Source organism: Catharus ustulatus, chromosome 1 (genome assembly GCF_009819885.2).
Source record: "Catharus ustulatus isolate bCatUst1 chromosome 1, bCatUst1.pri.v2, whole genome shotgun sequence".
NCBI classification, from domain to species: Eukaryota; Metazoa; Chordata; class Aves; order Passeriformes; family Turdidae; genus Catharus; species Catharus ustulatus.
Window position 1 is genome coordinate 160107697 of NC_046221.1, and position 22964 is coordinate 160130660.

Here is a 22964-nt window from a genome sequence, read left to right on the forward strand (position 1 = left end):
CCACACAAAAGACTCAATTATTTGGTGTGTAATAGCTCATCTTTGGAAAATAAGTTCTCAATTTACTACTCACTTCGCAGGAAGGGGGAAGAAAAGAGTATTTTAGACAATTAAAAGTAGCTGACTTCTAGAAGCAAAATGTTTTCTGCTTCTTAAAAGACTGACCTAGAAATAAACAATGGGAAGAGACTGACTAAACACATCACAATCTTCCTTTACAAGGTTTTTAATAATTCTATAAAATGTTTACACATGAAGTCCCAGTCAGATTGCACAAAAATACTTCTAGTTAAAACCTCATTTTAAAAATCGACATAGCTGAAGACAGAGTTCCTAAAGACACCATTAAAATTTCAGTGTCTGGTTCTCCAACATACCTCAGAACTTCAGATGTCTGCATACTTCCAATACTAAAAAAATATATTTTGTACACACAAAATCAGTATATAAAAACTGAAATCAATATTAATTTTTTCATGTTAAGGAATACCAGGAGTCCTATCTTTACAAAAAGCAGAGTAAATTGGGCATAGATAACTTCTATAATGATAAATCAAGTTAAGGACTGCTGCAAAGCTGCTTCTGGGCAAGGCAGGTTTTGTGAATATTCACAGATAAAATGCTGCAAGTGTTAAACAGATCTGATTCTGGATGTTTTGTGGAAGAAGCAGAGACAGAGGATGGAAAGGACAACACATTGATTTGGATATTGTTATGCAATGTCACAGGAATTTGGCCAGAAAGGTTTATCAGGATTCAAATTTTCAATGCCTCCACTGGTGATCCAAACTTGCTTCAGAAAAGGATGGTTTAAGTGTTGAAAAAACTGGGAAACTGAAAACTTAAAATGAAAACATGTCAGCTCTCTCTCCTAATGCAGAGCTGAGTTATCCCATCCCTCATCTCTGCAGCATCAATCCTGTCCCACTCATCTTTTCTTGGCACATCCAACCACACTCAATGGACATCATATGGAGAGATCACTAAGGTACATGGATGATCCATTTTTAAACATGGCTATTTCTTTTTCCATATAAAGTGCCAATTTCAACAGCAGCCTTGAATCCAGTGCTTTAATTTGAATTCAGGGTGAGAGAGCAGTATTAAGCTGTTAAATGTCACATAAAATATATTTGAATTTTAGTAATATAGCACCTCCTAAAATAACTTCCTTTGGTGCAAAAAAATTAGCACTTAATAATACAGCACAAATTCTTCATGTCTTCATCTTGCCAATTAAAGTAGATCTTCCCCAAAGGATTTTTTTTTCCTGGAATAAAAACCTTGTAATGTCCCTCCATTTGCACACCTGTATTATCTTTTCCCTCAATTAATTGAGGGAACTCTTCTTCATGATCAGAGGTACCTACATGACAATGGCAATTTTAGGCTAAAGCTCAAAGACTTCATTTTTTTCATGAGTGACCTTAAAAAAAATAATTGAAAATTTCTGTCATAAAAAGCACTATTTTACTGTAACAATTAATTTGCTGATCATAGTTTAAGAATTTGGCTGTGGCACTGGCTGGAGCTTTTGTCTGTACCTCATTGACACACAAGTCTAAGCAAGGGTAAATTATGTGTGAGACTTTCAGGCTGGTCTGTAATGCTAAATATTTGATTCACAGTACATTATTTTTGTCACATGACTTAAAAAAATCATTGTGTTTTATGTTTAGTGATATGCAAATGAATTTGCATCTTTTATTCCTGTTGCTATTTTACTCCATTTCATTTATTTTTTCCACTTCAAAAAAAGTCTAAGTCTAAAAGACATATAATTCAGCAAAATAAATTACACCTTTTAATAAGGCAATTTGAGCAAAGTTATTTAGTAAGTTGGCTTGTCTCTTGTTACAGAACACAGATTCCAGGGAGACATTCTAAAAGTGGGGAGTTAAAAAAAAGCAGGAAGAAGTGTAGCAGGAACACAATAGTGCTAAAGTTTGATAGCACAGAACTGATGAGAATCAGCAGAAGTCACAGTACCATGATGAATAAGATTTAAGTGGCTTCTAAGGAGTCTCCTCCTGCTTCATATACAATCTCCCAAATCTTTTATTCCAACCCATCAGAAAGCATTTCCATTCAGGCTTTTTTAATATATTTGTTCTTACACCACATTGTGCCACTGCTATACATCAAATACACAAGGTGACAAGTCTGTTTAATTACATTTTTATACATATATACACACATACACCTATTTATATATAAATACCCAGGCAAGATACGGCACTAAGCTGAAGCTGGGAAATATTTCAAAGTAATGGCTAAGAACTACCCAGGCTGCTATAAATATTCCCTGGTAATTATATTGTAGACTTCCATCTTCATCCTGAAATCAGTTAATTTGAATATTATAAGACCAACCAAAGTAGCTCTCTTTTGAAAGGTTTATTGGTTGGACAATATCAATTTGCTGGTACTTTGTCAGCTAAAATACAACACAGTGCATTAAAACCAGTTCATCAGTGTCAGTTAAGTAAACTTTATTCCAACTCTGAAGTTTACATCAAGTTTTAATTTGCATTAAATTCTCTGTTCATTCTGATTAAAGCATCATTCTTTCTAGCCCTTGCAATCAGTAACATTTACCTTTCTAAAAATGAATTTACACACTACAGGTGATGTAGGAGAAATGCTGCCCTAATTTAAATGCAATTTGAAGAATTCTAAGCATTGCAGCACAAAAGAGAAGCTACAGAGCAAAGCAGTTGGTGCCTTCATGACACAGCTTTGGGGGATTACCTGTGACAGCATCAGCAGGCTCTCAGAGAGCAGGATTCCAACACAGCATCTCTTATTCTCCACTCTCAACTAACATTATCACAATCAAATCTACTCTAGAAATTCTTCTAAATAACCTTGTCTTGGCAGCAAATTCTGATTGTCACTTTTGCCAGTTTCCTAATAGCTTACATCTGTTTTGACAAGTGCTGCTTAGGGCTGGGGTAGAGTTAATTTTCATCACAGTAGCTGGGCTGGGGGTGTTTTGGGATTTGTGTTGAAAACAGTGTGGATAATACAGGGATATTTGGTTATTGCTGAGCACATGACTGGGAATCTCTTTCCTCAACACCCTAAACTCATTTAGTTACTGTTTCTATCTCCTCTAATCATTAATGAACCAATGTACCAGTAGTTGTTGGTTTAGGTTTTTGTTTTTCTTTTTTTTATTTCAGGAATACTGTATCAACTAAATCACACTCATTTAAATGTTCCATCATTCTTTGAGAAAAAAAACCCAAACTACTTCAAACATGTTCCAACCTCTTCCTATTAAATCACAATTATCCACACACCTACTGTTATACACTAGAGCTTCTTTTAATGCACCCAGTACTGAGGCCAAATTTATTGAACTCCAGAGGGGTTCAAAGGATGGAATTTGGTTTACCTCATTTCAAGAGAAGCATCCATGATCAGGGTCACTGAGTCAGTACTGAGACACCCATAGCTGTGTAAGGGGAGTGATGAATCTTGTAAAAAGTATCACTGCTGTGGCCAGGGTCGCTAGGAAGACTATGACATAGATATATCAGTTGGAAGAACTTCCATCCCTCTTGAACTCTTACAAAAATACAGCAATGCACTTGCCATTTGTAATTTTAAAGTGAGGATAAAAACACTTTTAAGAAATTAACTGCAACTGTAGTTCAGCTGTTTAAAATTAAAATGCTTTTAGTGCCTTTGAACCTTATCCAGTACCTGAAATTTATTACTGTTCATTTTACAGTTCAGATCACTCCCTACCATAAACCACCTCTAATTACATTTCAAAATAATTTCACAGATTTATTCTCTGTAGAGGAAGGACCAGCCTTGGAATATTCTTTCCTAAACATAAAAACCTTGATCCAAATGTTCTGATACAGCTCAATCTTCCCTAAGTATCTCTTTCCATACCTCAGTTATTTTTCAGTTCTGGCAGGCTTCTTACTTCTGTGTAAAGTTATTACTTTTCATGAGTTGAGCAAATCACACCTCAAAATCTTTTCTGGGCTTATGGCTTTATTTGTAATATTTTTAATCTTGTTTCCTCTAACCTAAATACAAAAAACAGGAAAAAAATAAAAAAGAAGAGCAGCAGAATAGGGAGGAGAAATGGCAGAGGGGAGGGAGAAATGGTGAGCAACCAGCTCAAACTGAAATGAGCTGAAACTCTCAACAAACTCTGGCTACAGTTTTGAAAACATGGGGAAATCAGAAAGTCACAGCAAGACATGAACAAGAGAACAGGAGGCAGTGAGGTGAGCAGCGTCACAAGCTGCAGTCCCTCAAAAACCATTTTTAATCATTCCATGCCCAAAAGTTATTTATAGGCTCACAGGTTATTCTTATCCCCTGCTCCAGTGAAATCCATTTAGCCCAATCTCTATGGGGAGGCATAACCCACCAAGTGCCTGTGCAGCTTCACTTCATCTTCCCAGGTTTGGATGGAAATTCAGGACAATGTCACAATTTTAAGTAAAGATCCTCAGAAACTGTCTGGTCCTTACTGCTGCTTGGCAGGAGGGCTACAAAGGGTTAAAGCCATTTCCACATTCACTTGTGGCCCAGCTGTCAATTTTCAGGAGCCCAGTTTAATATTCTTCCTTATCTTCCATACTTCTACATAGCAATTTGAAATTTAAATGACACCGAGGGAAAGCATATGCAATCGGTTCTATAAATAAAAATGTCTAAAATACTGCATAATTTCCTCTTTCCAACTGCAAGATGGAAAGACATATTTTAAGAGTTGTAAGACACCACGTCTGACATCATCAAATTACGCTCAGTCCAGGCTTAACCATAAATTCTGAAGATAAACAAGATTTGGGGTTTCTTTCTTAGACCAAGCTCATCACTACTTTGCAAAAGGCACAAGCTCACCCTGGCAGCTGACATCTCACCCTTCACCTGAGCACAGCAGGCTTGAAAGGAAAAGGTTCTGGAAGTGCTCTCAGGTTAATGGTGTGAAGTCCCTCAGCTGCCAGGAAATCCAAGCTGTCAAGGTATCAAGGTGGCCTGCCCAGCCAACACTGACAAGTCCATCCCACCTCATCTACAGGGTGAGGGAACTGAAACAGCATTCACCAGAAATTGGGGCAGAAATTCTTCATTAGTTACAATATCTCAGTACAGGCTGAGAATAAATGCTTTTTATCCAATTATTTAAGAAACAACCACACAGAGGAAGGATGGAAAGCACAGGATATTCTGGGAACTTCAAGAATAAAGACATCCAAACCCCTGGCCAACAGATGAAAAATTACTTGTGCATGTTTAATGCAGAATCATCATAAAGTCAATAGTTTAATTCATTAAGTACAAGACAGAGCAGTTGAGAGCTCAGATGAGAAGGCTGTCACCACACCAGAAGACTGGAAAGAACTCAAGTGCAGCAACAACAACCACAAGACAGGAAGATCTTGGCAGGGCTACACTAAGAAGCACTGAAAAATGCACATTATTTCCCAAACAACAAAACAGACAAACCTTGAGGATCTTTAAGGAATTAGCCCACAAAATTGAATACTCCTAGTTTCATCCCATGCTACACACAGTTAGTGAAAAAATGTCATCTCAGGACATTGAGATTCACAGAATTCACAGAATCACTGGGTTGGAAGAGACTTTCAAGATCATCAAGTCCAACCCATGCCCTAACAGCTCAACCAGACCATGGCACCAAGTGCCACATCCAGTCTTTTCTTAAACACATCCAGGGATGGTGACTCCACCACCTCCCTGGGCAGAGCATTCCAGTACTTTATCACTCTTTCTGTAAAAAACTTTTTCCTAATATCCAACCTGTATCTCCCCTGGTGCAGCTTGAGACTGTGTCCTCTGGATCTGTCAGTGCTGCCTGGAGAAAGAGCCCAACCCCACCTGAGCACAGCCACCTTTCAGGGAGCTGCAGAGAGTGATGAGGTCACCCTGAGTCTCCTTTTCTCCAGGCTGAACAAGCCCAGCTCCCTCAGCCCTTCCTCACAGGGTTTGTGTTCCAAGCCCCTCACCAGATCCTTGCCACCAGAGGCAAACAGCAGGAATCCTGAAATCCTGGAAACCTGCTGAATGTCTGAAAGAACATGAGCTTGCAGGGGTGAGGGACTGTTCTGACTGCTCAAGCTGAAGAGAGTTAAGTTTTGCCTTGATCCACAAATGCAGGAAGGAATTAGGTTCTGAACATACCCAAAAAGATTAGAACATGAACAAGATTAAATGTTGGGATCCAAAGCAATAACTGTAGAAGAGAAAAGGAGGAGAAAACAGGAAAGTAGGAGAACGCCAAGAATGCTGAGGAGAAGCACAGGAAAGGGGTTACCCCCACATGGCTCCAGCTCAGGCTCACAGAGTGCCATAGGGGGATCTCCTGGGGGCTTTCCCCTGGATCCCTCCCCCAGCCAGGGAGCAGAGCCAGGGCAGCAGCACCAGCAGGGTGGAGCAGCCAGGACAGCCAGGACAGCAAAGACTCCAGCACTTTGTACACCTCACAGATTTTTGCAGGTTGGGCACTTGCTTAGAGAGGGTTTTGTGAGTGGCAACCTCATGTCCATCTCACAGCAACAGCACATCATGGGTGAACTCCATCCCTGCTCCCCTAAAATCCACTGGCTGCTCCTTGGTATCCAGGCCAAGTTCACCTGATTTACCCAAAGTCCATTTCTCCCTTCCCTAACCTAGCAACTACAAGGTCTTCCAATGAACTTCATTTTTTAAATGCCTCTTTTTCTAAAAGAAAGCAGGTCAAAGCTTTCACTCTCAGACCTCAAAGCTTCCAAGAGGCAATGGAGAAACATTCCCAACTTTGTACTCATTCACCACAGGACTGCCTGGTGAGTGGACAGTCACATTTCCTTAGTAGGTGTTTCCAAATAGTTCTGTGTTTAATGAGGCCCCAACAGATGAGCCAACTCAGAATTATTTGCACTCAATGCAAGCCAGCCCTTTTAAGAGGGATGAGTATTATCAGTGAAGAGCCACAGTCAAATAATGGTGTTTTTTTCAAAATATCTGACATTACTCAATTCTAATTCACTGAGCTGTACACACAGTTTTGTTTCAAAAAGCATTATGCAAAAGATAGGTTCAATTCCAAGCAGCTTTGCAACTGCACATTTTAATTCTTATTTAAAGAAAGTGATTCTTAAGGGCTTGTTACCATTAAAACATAATAGCTTGAGATTAGAGGTTTTACACAGAATTTAGTACCTCTTTTTGCTTAGCAGAAGACTGCATTTTACATATTTATGTAACTAAATAGCTTAATTTTAAATCAAACTTTTAGCTTCCATGTAGTTAAAATAGTGACTGACATCTCCCATTTACTTGATGATACTCTTTATTTAGATTTGCCAGGCATGGTTGGAGATTCAAGTAAATTCAAGTAAACATAGACAAGCTGTATTTTAAAATGTGTCATTCAATTGAAACATTAAATTTTGTTTTCAACACAAACCAGTTTTGACTATGCATTAGTGTTCCATTAATAGAAGCAAGAGTTTCTAATTAATAAATCTAGATTTCATTTGAACAAATAAATCTCATCAGCTGAATTTCTACTTGAATAGATCTTTTTTTTCTGAACTTCAACTGAGCTAGCAAATGAACAATTAAATTTAAAAACTAGAAAATGTTCCTTTTCTGTGTCTAGTGGCTGTTAATCCTGAGAGGAGGAGGGTTAGAAGGTCAAGTTCCAGAGCCAATTGTTTAGCTGACAACTTCCTGTCAGCTTAAGACTTTTCACTTCTATTTATTATAATTTTTAAAATGATCTGCAAGCTACCCAAACTTTAAATACAAAAATAGGATTTAGCAAATAATCAGTAACAAGCTGTAAAAATATGAAGTTTATTTAGGAAAGAACATCCAAGTGAAAACTGATTTTTCAAAAGAGTGAGTTTTCCTCCACCCTTAGTAACTGGTGACTTTCTATGCAGCATAGAAAAATAGTAAAATCTGAGCACTCTTGAACTCCAATACCACTGCATAATTTCTGTTTTCTAATTAAACCTTAAAATTATTAACAAAACCTGGACATTTCAGTCATGTGACATCAGAGAAGAACACTAATGATACCTTTTCACCAGTTCATAAGGGGACAGCTCACAGTAAAACAGTAACCTAACCCTCCTCTCTCAATTGTCTTGCTTTTGTCCTTTACTACAACTCAAAAATGAAGGAGATTTGTTGGTTATTTTTTTTTCTAATATTCCAATATTTTTAGAAGAACTATACATATACAAGTAATTTTCTATGCTAAATGGACCCTTGCACAACATCAGGTTGGACTTGATCTTGGAGGCCTTTTGCAGCCTTAATGATTCCATGGTGACACAATATCAATCTCTGAAGAGTTACCAAGAAGATTACATCAACACTTTTGCTCCTTTTGAACACCACTCAACATGTCTGAGCAAGAGCTTATCAATAAAAACCAAAATCAACAACAAAGTTCTATTTTGCACGTGCTCAGGAGAGAAGAAAAAAAAGGCAACTGTTTTTCAAACACATGGGAGAATTATTTAGTTTGATCTTTTCAAAGGCACTAAACATCACAGTCATCCCAAGCCTTATGAAACTGGAAGCTTTACTCAGACATACAATGTCTGAAGGCAAAGAACACAGACATTTTTGTCTTTAAGAGCTCGAACCTTTTTAGAATTAGGGATTAACAGTACCACATGTGGAAATGCAGAGTGGAAGAGTTTAAAACCTTGTCTTCAGCACAACTTTCCATATGTATATCAACAAAGCTTCAGTCTAAGTCCTGGAAAATCCAAGGACCTTTTAACACCAAATATCTAGAGGCAGAAATTTATCCTATTTTATCAGTTCCTCTCCTTCCTCCAGCACTGATTTGAGCCACTAAACAGAGGGAAAAAAGCAGGCAAATACCTAAAGTTTGCCAACAAAGTTCTTTGCTGCAGGTGTCACTAAGGGGAGACATTTGGCCATAACTGAAGGAGAAAAGGAAAAAAAAAACAACCCAACCTATACTTTTTAACCTCCATCCTCTTTGTTGCAAACAAAGGAGTAATGGCAAAAAAATGCATTTTTTACCTAGCTTACTGAGAAGCAAAACTACATTTTAAAATTTTTCTTCATTAAGATTATTTGACTCATTAAGCTGGTGATAAACAAGTCACTATTTTTCCTAAGAAACATAATACAAAGTAACAGTTGTCACTTTTGGCTTTTCCAGGTGATTCTGTAAATGTCACATGGTCCTAACACACAGTTTATTGCATTGCCAACCTTTGACAAATTAAACCCTGTTAAAATTTATTGCTGAATTTAAAAAAAAAAATATAGAAATGTAGAGGAACTTAAGACCAACTGTCCCAGTTAAACACTGTTTAACTCAGGTCCATCACATTCAGCTTCTAAAAGTTAGAAGCACAGAATGGTTTGGGCTGGAAAAGACCTTAAAGATCATCTCATTTCAACTCTGTTGACTGACTACCATCAAGGACCCACTCAAGGTTATGCACAACTCCCCAACTTCCATGCTCTCCTTCTCAAATTAACTGTATTTCAAAACAGAGTCACATTATTTGATTGTGGGTTGGAAGAAAGTGCAAATATCCACTTCTTTAAGAAGTCCCACCTTGGTCAGAAAGGAAATCCAGCATGGTCTGGAGCAGGAAGGAGAGATGTCTGACACACAGGGCGGGATTGCCCATCCTCCTGGAAGCATAGACGAGTTCATGGAGCAAACGCATCTGCACTGCAGCCCATCCCCTGTGAGTTCCTGCAAAAAATGCAGGTATTTAATGGATTGTAAAGTTGGAATTCATCACAAACACATTGATTTTGGTTTTCTTCATATGCAGTAATTTTATGGCACTTACACCAATCAACCAATGGTTGTTACAAAATCCAAGTCTTGTACTCAACACAAAAAACAAGATTGCTGTATTTGCTTGAATACCTAAACACGAACTCAAGTTTTGTTTTATATGTTTGTCTGTGGACTAATAAATGTACAATTAAAATTCTGAAGACAAAGTTAACACATCCTGAAAATCTAAAGTATACACAAAACCTTTACATTTTTATGTATTTTTTAAATTCTCTGGACAGTGAATATGAGATTTCCTACAGAAATTGAAATCATGGAATCACAGAATGGATTGGATTGGAAAGGACATTAAAGATTATCTATTTCCAACTCCCTACCATAGGCAAGGACACCTTCCCCTAGAACAGGCTGCTCCAAGCCCCATCCAACCTGGCCTTGGACACTTCCAGGGATGGGGCAGCCACAGTAAAGAATTTCTTCTTAATATCCAATTTAAACCTACTCTTTCAGTTTGAAGCCATTCTCCTTGTCCTGTCACTCCATGCCCTCACAAAAATAAACTAAAAAAAAAACTCTCTGGTAATTCTTAACTCTCTTTAAAGATCAAGCAAGAGATATTTTCTCTAAACACTTTCCTGGCCAACAAAAGCAATAAAACTTTAGAACACCAGGCAGATAACCTGATTTTCAGTCTTTAAGTTTCAGACTGTGAATTACTTCATATTTGCAGAGTATCTGTGGAAAGAATAAATAGATCATCATAACATAACCTTCTTCCCAGAACCATAACATGCAGCACTCTTCATGAAGCTTAACCTGCTTTTAGTAGTAAGCAACAGCAATAATTTTTAAATAACAGATATTTCAAGACATGCAATACTTCATAAACTTCAACAGCCTTCCTTGTAATATCACCCATCAGCATTTGGCACTGTTTTAGGAATATTTACTGCAACCAAACCTTGAGAGTTTATATTTTGAGAGTCTCATTATTTTTCATGTGTGAAATGTCATTTCTATCTTAGAGTTTGCAGTGATCTTTCCATATGTCTCTGAAAGAGCCATTTCAGGGATAAAAAATGAGACAACACACTTCAATGCAACATGAAGGTAAGGTAAAATAAAAGATAAATACCAATAATGTCCTGTCTTTCCTTTTTTAACTGTAATTTCTTACAAAACTTCCACAACTTCTTCTCCCAACACAGTCCTACCCCAGGCCACAGCATATTTTTCCCAGCACATTCCCTCTTCTTAGATTCTGAGCATCTTTCCACCCAATCCACTTGGCATTTGCTACCTCCTGTCACATATAATTTGACTGCCAAATCACAACAGTTTTAAAAACCTCAACACTAACCATCCACAAACACAGCTCAGCCCATCACTTCCTGCTCCTCTCCTGCAGCTACAAAATTTAGGGAATGGTCCCCAAACTGCTGCTGTATATCACAATGCAAGATTTTGGAAAGGTTTACTCAAAAGGAGCTGCCAAGCAGCACTTTGGCTGTCTCTGATCTCACTTGTGGGGAAAAGTTACATATTTGACCCTATTAATTACATGTATCTATGTGTGCCTATATACAAAATGATGCAAAAGGATTTTTAATCTTTCCTCATAAAATCAAACAGCTATAAAACCAAAAGAAATACAATTTCTGATGGAACATCTGAAGGCACTTTAATTGAAAAAAATAAACCAGAATAATATATGACCTTTTTATGTACTGAGAAGCATATTGTCAAAACAATGACTTTTTGAAAAACATAAAAAATTCATTTTCATAAATAACACATAATTACTTCCTGCAAACAGGGAACCACAGAAACACATCCAGCACTGGCTTGCAGAAATCTGAAATTATTGGAACAACACTAAGAAAAAGTGAAGATGCAGTGTAAACAACTGCTTTACCTGCTGCAATTAGTCTCAGATTAGCAAACAACTTAGGTCCAGTACGAAATCTCTCAAGGAAATCATTATGGAAAGCTAGCTAAGTGTGGTAACCCACACTGACCTTTGCTGAAGTCCTGAGGGTCCAGGGAGAGGCTGTAGCCAGGCAGAGTCTCCAGCAGCAGTTTGTAGCAGGCTCTCCAGCCGGGCTCGGGGATGCTGGGCGCCGCGCACTGCATGGCCGCGATGCGCTTGAAAAACGCCGATTTGCGGTGGAAACCGATGCGCTCGTACAGCTCCGACAGGATGCTGTAACGCTGGATCTTCTCCTCTTCTGAGAGCTGCAGTGGGAAGGGGAAAGAGGACAGGACTGGTTTTTATCAAAGATTCAAAGTGCTGATTTTTAAAGAACAAGCAGGAGGAAAAGCACGGTAGCAGACATTGGCGCCGCAGAAGGCCGGGGGTTTGCACACAGCCAGGCATGACAGCTTCTGCAGCCAGGAAAACTTCAGCTTGGTTCAACTGCTAACAAAAACTGCAAGGATGAAGTTCTGCAGCTTCAACTTTATTTGTCAGTGGTACTAACAAGTAAACAGTCAAAGCAGCCAGTAACAGCTAAACAGCTCCACATTGTATGGAAGATACTCAACATGATAGGAGTGCAAAAATACTTCCAAGATTTATCGATTCACTAAGATTTTCATCTCTTGAAGACTAAATCTAATCTTGAAATCTCAGGCTATGAAAGTAAGAAACTACTGTCTTCATTTTTATGCCTCTAATCTTGTAAACCACAAATTTGTCATTCCATGAAATCATACTGTGATTTATACACTGTGAGACTGAATCACAGAATCATCATAAAATGGTTTGGGTTGGAAGGGACCTTAAACATCATCTTGTTCCAACTTCCTGCCATGGGCAGGAATGTCTTTTTCTAGACCAAGTGGCTCCAAGCCCCATCCAACACTCCCAGGCACGGGGCATCCACAGCTCCTCTGGCAAACCTGTGCCAGGGCCTCACCACTGCCTTGCACAAAGCAAGTTTTGAGGGCTGCAGTGAGTTCAATGGGAGCTTTTCTCAACAAGGTAAAAAATAATGTTAAAGTAACAAAATGTCATAGAAAGACACACACCCAGATTTCTTCACTGAGACCAGTATTGGAACAGTCTATCCAGGGACATGGTGGAGTCACCATCCCTGAAAGGCTTTAAAACATGAGCAGATGTGGCACTTGGGGACATGGTTTAGTGTTGAGCTTGGCAGTACTGAGTTAATGGTTGGTCTTGAGGTCTATTCCAACCTAAACAATTTTATGATACATTTGCACACTGCCAACAATGAGGTGGAATTCAGTTAAAGTCCCATTAGGCTTAGAGTTAAAACCAGCTTGATAAGGAGCTACCACCATGTGCTTCTTTAGCTTATCAGTGTATTGGCCTGAGTCCCGGGTAACTTCATTCTTTTTGCCTCTGGCCTGAATGATAATCTTGCTTTGGAGTCAGCCAGCCACAAAGAAACTGCCACAGAAACTCTGGATGATTCCTAGTCTGTGTCCCAGGAATCAGCAGTGCAGATCAATGCTGACACCTAGTGCACAGGACCTGGCACAATCAAAAGCAATAAAATGTACTTTAAATTACTCTAAAGCTGCCAGCACATTTTGCAAAGGCATTTCAAGTGACAAACTTCTCCTAAAAATAGCTCTAAAGGACAGAAACAGCAACTCATTCTTCAAAACTGGAAGTATCAATCAGTGTGTTTAACTTCAGACATTCAAAGGCTTGGACAGTCAAGGGAAGCTGCTCACCACACTGGTTGGTTTTTACAGAAATTATTATGTCTTGTAAGCAGAGCTTCAAAATGTCCTTTAGCCACTTAAATCCTGATATAATTACAAAAAGCAGTCTGTTCTCAAAAGTCACTTCTAATTTTGGACACAGGAATATGAGACTCATCAAAGAGGAGTTATCAGAGGGCACCACGACCTTATCTGACAGTTCAAATCTTTGTACTTCAGGATATGAAGAAACACACAGAGTAGCAAAGCATTTTGGAAAGCTTCAGACAATTTTTGAAGCTGAAGTTGCTGTTCTTTTCAGAACTGGTAACAGAAGACACTGCCCAAGTACTGCCCATCCCTCAGAAAGACCAAGCCCTGTATCAAGAGCTGTGAGAAAAGATAATGGCACCAGGGTAAAAACTTTCAGAAGTTGGACAAAACACAAAACTGAAGCACAAAAAAAAAATTGGAGAAGTAATTCCCAAAATTACTCAAAAGTTCCCAAAAGCACTCACTCAGAAAGAACACAAGCTGAAGTTACCAATTTATGCCATTTTTAACAGGTTAGAACAATAACAGCTATGGCAGCAAAGTTGAAAAGGGCACAAGCACATGATAAAACAAAGCTTTAAAAAACCCTATTAAAAGTTATTCCTTAAATACAACTGACAATGTTCACTAAATTCTTTAAGATGAGAAACTAAATTCTTTTAGATGATAAAAGACAGTGCATGCTATTTAGGTAGACAGAAGCACTCACTAATAATTGGAACAACTATGAGAGATGCAGCAGATTCCCAGAAAGTTTTATTTTCGTCATATCTAAGTTTTTACCACTGTTACATAACTTGTTGCTTAATGGTTGTTCCCAAAGTTACTCAAATATTTTCCTCAGCTGCAGAAAATCTTTTTATTTTTTTATCATCACCACAAAGACAGCAAAATTGCATTTTCCTGAGCACAAACAGTTATGTGTTACCTTCCAGGAATTTAAAAGAAGAAAAGAAGGAGGAAAAAACCCACACAGATACTCCAAGTAATTAATTCTGGGAAGATGGCAGCAGGCATTCTGCAGGTCATGGGTGCAGCATCTACAAACATCTTTCCTGACCTCATGAATTTATGAAAGCTTAATGCCTGTCAAGTGGCTGCAAAACAGCCACCACTTGAAGCACAGCATCATTTCCACCTGATTAATTTTTATTTAACTGCCCTACCAGACAAAGCTACAACTGCAACTGGAAAGGCTGTAGGTTACTATCCAGGTAATAGAGCCAGTTTTTTTCTCAGGCTTGTTTCAAGCCAGGCTTTCAAAGAATGCAGCTTTTTATTTGTTTTTTAATTATTCCTTACTGCATTAAAATTTTATAATCTCACTTTCTCTGTAATTATATTTTACAATTTATTCCTCATAACTGGATAGAAAGTTAAGTCTTATTACCCTGCAGCTCATCAGAAAATACCAATTACATTATATTACTAGACTGAGTATGAAATTGAATTTATGGATAGGAACTAGTTTCCCTGTTTATAAGTCTTACACTTTAACCTGTGAGGTGTTTTTCTGCTGCAGAATATTGTTTGTGCTGATGTTCTATTTACCTACAAATGAAAAACACTGTCCTACATTTTATTCCCTCAGCTATCACAGGTGACTCCTCCCCTGAGTTACTCCAAATTATAAATACAACTCTTATTTGTTTCCATGCTTTATACAGCAAATCTTAAAAAGCTGCAAATACAATTCCCAGCCAAAAAACGTGAAAGCTGCAATATCAGTGGTGTCAGGGAAAACAGGGGATTCTCTTAATGGCAGTAATTGCTTCCAGAAAAAGAAACAACAACAATATTGGAGTTTGCAGGCAACAAGAATACCACCACCAGAACAAGAGGATGGATGAACAACAAAGGGTGCAGAACTGCCAGCAAAAAAACAGGTTACAGAATTAAAGACAAGGCCTTCAGCACTACAAGGATTATGGCAATTAAGACACTCTGTTACAAGACTGATTATTTTTACAACAGCTTATCAATTCATTATTGTCTCGTTTATGCTTTGTTAGAAAATTGATCCAGAGAAAGGATTCTTTGCAAATGAAAATATTTAACCTCCCTCATAAATCTGCTGTCCCTTCCTGAGCCTAATAAGGTCAATGGTGCAGACTTAAATTGCTCATCTTAACAAGATGTAATGAGCAAAAACCAAAAATCAGTAAGAAACCTAACAGCTTTTGATTAGTCCTTCAACCACAGCAATCCCTCTGTGAGCAGTGACACCAAGCTTGAGACACTGCTCAAGTGTTAATGTTGTTTTGTGGTGATACTGAGCACTTTCCAAACACTGATTTCCCCCCTGAATTCCTTTCTGATTTGGCTTAATTAAGACTTTGCACTACACAACAAAAATTCATTTGATTAAGAGCACTAATCAGACCCTTCAGCTCACTTTGCAGCAGGCCATTCCTGATTTGCTCAGTTCCACTGAATGAGATGCAATCAAGAAAAATTTTTAAATCCACTGCAGAACAGTCCCAGGCAGCTGTTTTTCCCTAGTACAGCGTCACAACAGAACAATAATGGGATTTTTTTACCTTCACAAGGGAGAAGAAGCAACAGAGGTTGATCTCAAACTAAGTCCTCATGTTTTTAGATGAACTCTCAATACCTTGTAACCCAGACTCACAGTTGTGAAAATCCCCAGAAATCAAGCTCTTGTCAGAAGGAAGGCAGTGGTAGAGAAAATAAACTGGAGTCTCCTGAATCTAAGTAACTTTCAGTAAATTCTGTCAAATCACAAGAGAAAAATAACTGGACTTTCCAACTGACCTGCCGAAGGTTGATGTAAACTGCATTTTGCAGAAACTCAGAGGCTTCCATGCTCCTCTTCTGCATTGCCAGGACTCTCACAGCCTTCACACAAGCTTCCAGTTCGATCACACCAGCGTTCTTGTACTTGGAGAGGGAGAAAATTAAAATAATATTGAAGTATTGCACCTGTTAGATTTTATAAGCATTTCTGCTCAGCACATAAATCAGCTGTCACATCCTCCAAACCCAGCAATTCCTTAATGCTAATGACTACACTGTTAAATTATCAACATATGCCCAAGTGAAAATTAAGGTGTCATCTAAAATATTATTATGCAAAACAGCCATTTTCAGCCTCTTCACTCACTGCAGACATTTTGAGACAGAGCACAGCTTCAGTCTGAGAGTTCAGGTGAGGAGAAAAGCTGGGAATATTGGATCCATTTGGGATAACGATGTAAATGGCTGGTTGTGGATGCTGCATCTGCAAATAAATCCTACTTTTACAATGCAAGTATTTTTATAACTGCATCCATCTTCTCTTTAGTTAAAACAATATTCCTGATGACAAGAGAATTAAAAACCAATCTGAGTGTTCCAGTATTTGTTTGCAAAACCTTTGCTGTAAATGACTGTTCAGAAGCTAAGGAGACAATGCAGATGTGCATTGTGCTCAGACAACAAACACAATTTTCCAGCCACACAATCTGATCTGGTGATTTCTTCAAACAACACTGATACTGGGTATTTGATCTGGCCCACTCTCTGCTCAAGTTAAGCTCTCTTCAGGTATTTGTATCTGAAAACTAATGCGGGGAAGAGTTCAATAACAAAATGCAAGAGTTACACCAGCAAAGCTGTCACATACTCCTCTCTCGCTCATTTATATTAGCAAAAGCAAATCACTGGAGACTGAATCTATTTTAGAAGGTGCTACAAAAGTTTTTTCAGCTGAGTGAGAACATAAAAAATATGCAGAAAGTGCTGCTTCCTCAGCATTAGAGCAAGGAGTTACTCTGTAGGTCTGAAACAGGCAGGAGGTAACTGTGCTTGTCTTGAGGGATTATAAATCAGTCCTGACACAAAGCTCTTTGTTACTTCAACTGAAGCTGCAGTGAAGCACAGTTATTACTTGCTGAGAGCACAGTGCATATTATAAATAATCAAAATATAAATATCCTGCCCTAAGCCAAACAAAGTAATAATTTTTTACTTCCACAGACATCACACTCTTTCTAGATGAGCAACGTACCCTTAAGGTAAATGCATTAAAAAGCTGAATGCATCCTTGGCAGTTATTGTTTTACTGATGGATTCTAATTTATCTGACACTGTGCCCAGAATGATCACCTTTCATTGCTCCTAATCATAAATTACTCATGCACACAATTAAACTTGTTTCACTTGGAGAGTCTCCCTTCAACATGGACATGACAATGCCTGTAACAAATATTTACAAGCTCAGTGTAAAGATTCTTTATCAAACAAGAGAAATACCTGAAATTAAAAAGTGATTCAATAAGTTCAATTATTGCAGTGGAGTTACCTTTACTGTTGATGTGGACACTGAGCCACTGTTTTCACAGCTCAAAACAATCCTTTTTCTTATTAAGATTGCAGACATTAAGCTCCTTTTCCATCTCAGGTTCTGAGCATTTGCACAAAACCCTAAAAACTGCTCCAGTAGAGCTGGAACCTGTTTTACAAACCTCACTGCCATGCTTTAAAAGATCCTCCAAAACTAAAACCTCAGCAGTTCACTGATGAAAAAAATTTAAGGTGTTCATTTAAAAATAACCAGGATTACCTTGCCATAGTAAGAAATAGCTTCTTTATATTTTTCTATGATGTCTTCAGGACTCAGGCAGTTCTTGGCACGTCCTATCTCAGCACTGGTATCTGCATTTATCCCATTGGAAGTCAGAGCACCTAGAACAGGACAGGGTCAGAAATGAGCACAAGGACTCTTGGTAAATGTTAAATATCTAAAAAGCAAGCTAGGGTATGCTAGGTTTGACACAGAATACACAAAGTACACTTGCCCTACCTAGAAAGAAAGGAAATAATCTTTCACTTAGTAAAAAACAAACATATTCATGCTTTTTAGCACATATCTGAATGTTTAGACTATGAATAAAGTAATAGATTGCTAAAATTATATTATGGCCACATCTGAATAGACAGTTTTAATCTTTGAACTATTCTTTCTTCTACTTTAAAACTGTGTTCCTAAAGCACACCTTAGGAAAACAAAAAAGGCTCAGACAAAATAGTAAGAAATTGGTTTTCTTATGTAAGAAAGAAGGCAAGAGACAGAAAAAGTCTACTTAAGGGATAAGAATTTGAAACAGAGGCCAAGGAAATCTGGGGTATTAGTAAGAACATGAAAATTTTATTTTTAGAATTTGACTTTATTGAAGAGTTAACATAATAAAAGTGAAAATACATCAAAGATTTGGCAAGGCTTGATATCTTCTTATATATTACTTAATTTGTAGGATTATACTGTGATTTATTTAGGATTATACACTAATTTATTTTTCCAAGGGTTTTTTTTCTGCAGCTGACCCCAACTGTCAATAGACAGCTAGAACTACAGTGAAAGGTATTTCTGAATAATCTGAGGGAGCAAAAATTATGTTTCTTTACATACTTATATGTTAAAACAAGTTTTTTATTATGTTTATTAACCTTAAGGAATCAGACCAAGCACAGTTGGAAATTAAGGAGTATTTTTATGAAAGTGAAAGATGTTTGTTCATGATGACTGAGGGAGTACCATGACACTACAGAATTATAAATGACCATTCGGATTGGTCACTTCAAAAATATTTTTAAATCCTCACTACTCATGGAAAGAAATCTTATTAATTAGGCTTTATGGAGACACAATCATGGAATTACAGTATTTATTTTGTGCCAGTTACCCTTCAGTCTCTATAATTTCTCAAGATTTATAGCCAAAAACTGAAGCATCAGGGATCATTAGTAGTTCTGGCAAGTGGCAGTAACTATCTATACAATTGCAAAACACATCAAATAATACAAGAAAATACTTTGGAAACATGCAGGAAAATAATGTACCTGGATCAATGAGAACTTCTTGTGCCCCTAAAAGGAGGAACAAAAATGATTTTTTTTCAGCCTTAAATAGAGCCAGAAAAGTAAGTTCTTAAAATGTTTTATAACATCAGGCTTGAACAAAATCATCAGATTTATCAGGATTCTCACTGTTATTGTGAAGGACTACCAATTATAATTCAAGTAGTCACCATATGTTAAATCTCATTTTTAATAAATAAATGCAAAAGTCTTTAAAGTTGCAATGAATTCTAAGACATATTAAGAAGAATTTCAGAATTTTCAGTGTATAATTTAAAGCCATATCTTCTTTCCTTTATCTTTATTGTTTTGGTTAGCAGGTTTCCATTACATTCCACTCAGTATTAGTGCCAGGACCTAAAGTACTTAAATCTCCTTGTGGGAGCTCATTTAACCTGCACAAAACTCTAGAATAACATTTCCAAGTAATTTTATCCCTTTTAATTGTCATTAACTTCTCTCCATCGAATTTTCTGAATAATGGAGTCATGTCAACCCAATAAGCCAGACTGCCAAGAGCACTGCAGAGTTGGATTAACAGATATGGAACACCTCACTGCCCTAAACTTTGGTTAAACATGGCAATAAGATTGTTCATATCAAGGGTTAAGCAGTCAAAAACAATTATTTTACTAGCAAGACAGACCCTCCCTTCAGTTAATTTGCTCAGATTGCAGACAAGTGAAGCAAAGATTTAGATCTAGACCCAAATAGACACCAACACTTCACCCAGGTGTCATAATTCTGCCTGGGGAAACAGGAAGGTCAGGCAACAAAATCGAGATCTTAGAACTCCCAACAAATAAATTCCAGTGGAGAAATCCAAAACAGCCAGTGACCTAAGCATAAAGCAATCCAGACTCATCTTGCTTGACATACAAATCCCATAATTGACAGACCACATCCAGATTTCCTGGCCAGGAAGAACTGAGCAACTCAGAATCTTCCTTTACACTGAAGGCTGCAGAGACACATCCAGGAGTCTGAAGGGACACAGCCTAAACCTGTCCCCATACAAACAAAAGGTTTAAGATACCTGAGAAGTCAAAGCTCCCTTTTCACAGAACCTCAGAATGGTTTGGGAAGGGAGCTTAAAGACCATCAAGTTCCAACTCCAACCCTCTGTCCATGGGCAGGGGCACCTTCCACTAGAGCAGATTGCTCAAAAACCCCATTCAACCTGACCCTGAACACTTTCAGGGATGGGCAGCCACAGTCTAGAGCAGAAGCTCATCTGTATTTTGGAGCTTTCTTTCCAAAGTTGTTTCTACATAAAGCAGACACCCCCTTTTTCTGAGCAGACAGGTCCTGTGCTGTAGCTTAAAAAAGACAAATTATGGAAATCACAAGGGATTCCAGAGGAAAATGTTTCTCTTGGCTGGATCTGGGCAGGAAACTTCATCCTGTGAAGGCACAAGAAGAGGTGCAATTCCAGGTAAAAGAGGAAGCACTAAAGGTAACTCTCACATCTCATTACCATGCCTCAAAATGAGGCACAAATGTCTGTTTCAAGTGTGGCCTTTCTTGATTTGTGCAGCATTTGGAAACCCTTTTTGTCTTTTTCTGGCTGTATCCCAGAGAAAGATACAGTGGAATTTGTTCCCCAGATTAAGCACTGTCCTCACAAAATAGATTATAGGGAAGGAGACTATAACCAAAGGTGCAGTCTGAAAAGATTTTAAATGAAAGGCACTGCAGAGTGAGGAATAGGTAATAAAAAGAAACTTTCAGAAAACTTTGTAGGAAAATGACATCACAGAAACAGCTGTTTGGCCAGAGAGAGCTCAGCAGTTCACACCTCAAAACACAGAGATATAACTACAGTTAGGGAACAGTATCTAATGGGCCACTAAGTCATATTTTTGTCTGCAAAGGATGACCAAAAAAAAAATTGTAATCAGTTTTTCTTCACAGAAAAGTCCTTTGAAAAATTTGGTCATGTGAAACTAAAAATAAACTTAAATAAACTTAAAATAAAACTACATTAGCAAGTTTGCAAACTGGACTTTGAAATATAAGACTACTTAAATAGAGAACCAGCAATTATATATCCAAATTATATTCAATTATTCTGATAGCTGTGGCTTATTTGTTACCTTCTTTAGTAACCAGGAGTACCCACGACAAACAGATTGCAACATCTCCTGATAAATATTCATTGAAAAGTAGACAAAGGTCACTAACCAGGTGAAATAACAGCCAATGTAAAATGCATTCATAGGTCATGGGACCAAATGCACAGATTTTAATCATTAGATATTGTATAAAAATAAGTATTCTGCCCTGAAATAAGGTAATTTTACTACCACAATTATCTGATTTGAACACAGTACATAACAAAGGTAACACAAAACAAGAGTTTACTAGATTGTGACTTGTAACATAATAAAGATGGGGGGGTCGTTTCTTTTAGATGAAGGAATTAATTTTGAACACACTGCACACAAGAGAACTTAACACCAGCACTTGAACCCAGCTAAGTTTCAGTGCTGAGTGAATGCATCCACAGCAGCAGCCCAAAGGTCCCTGATCAATGCATTTCCATCTCCCAGCCCAGTGTATTTCCATTTCCCTACCCCAGCCCAGACTCTCCTGAAAGTCACAGAACCTTGTGACAAGTGTCAGGTTGTGTGACAGGCTCATCTGCACAAGCACAAATGAGCAGAGAAGATCAGTGACCATCAGCAGAACCCCAATAACCACCTCAGAGCCACCAGAGCAGTGTGGGGGTGAAGCCCAGCAGCTCAGTGACATGAGCAGCTCTGCATCCCCTTACAGACAGACTGGGGGGTCACTCCCTACAGGGACATGGGGCTCACTGTAGGGAAAGACATCTTGGGATTGATTGTACAAGATTCCTTCTGGGATGTAGGGGAGCAGCCAAAGATAAGGAGAAGGAGGGACTGAGGCAGTTTAGGGAACAAGCATGGAAAAACAGAGGGGAGTGCACATCTGTGTATTGGTCTAAGCACCAACAACTGGAATGGGTTCTGGGTCTCAACCTGTGGGTTGAGGTGCCAGCAACTGGTGCAGTGCAGTGGCCAGCTCCTGGACAGGCTGAGGCTGTCTGTGTGCTCCCTGTGTGCTCCTCCAGGCCTGCTGGGTATTCCTGCTCAGCCTCCTGTCTGCCTGGCTGGGGGACATGGAGCTGCAGCAGCCTTGCCTCTCTCACATACACCACCAGATCTGCCAACTCTGAATGACAAGGAGTTCCATGCCATACCTGTAGGCTGGATAAAGAGTAACTCCTTTCATCTGCTTTTCCATCTGCTAAGCTCTGTTGGATGTTCTCCAGTTCTTCTCTTGAAGGAAACATTGAACCTTGGACCCCTACCCATCCTTTTCCACAAGTTCACTGATTGTACAGATTGCTCTCATATTTCTCCTCAGCCACATCTTTTGCAGTCCAAGAATTTAGAAAAAGTATACTAAACCTTAAAAAATATGTTCATTTATTGGCATTTCATTAACAAAAATCTATTTATTACTTGCTGACTTTAGAACAGTAAAAAAACTCTGAAGAAAATGTACCCAACTTAATTCTTTTTACTAAATGCACTCTGCCAGATCATATTTTATGAAA

The 22964-nt window shown here is 38.2% G+C and overlaps 1 protein-coding gene across 7 annotated transcripts in view; it reads right to left on the reverse strand.

Annotated features, from left to right (window-relative positions):
* Positions 1-22964, reverse strand: part of TRAPPC9 (trafficking protein particle complex subunit 9) — a 439395-nt gene that overhangs the window by 403460 nt on the left and 12971 nt on the right. For all 7 annotated transcript variants that reach the window (XM_033069168.2, XM_033069193.2, XM_033069144.2 and 4 more), the window contains 5 exons: positions 19364-19390; positions 18087-18208; positions 16298-16423; positions 11812-12028; positions 9599-9742 (listed from right to left, as the gene is read on the reverse strand). In XM_033069168.2, the coding sequence (XP_032925059.1) occupies positions 9599-9742; positions 11812-12028; positions 16298-16423; positions 18087-18208; positions 19364-19390 (636 nt within the window). The remainder of the gene's footprint in view (positions 1-9598; positions 9743-11811; positions 12029-16297; positions 16424-18086; positions 18209-19363; positions 19391-22964) is intronic.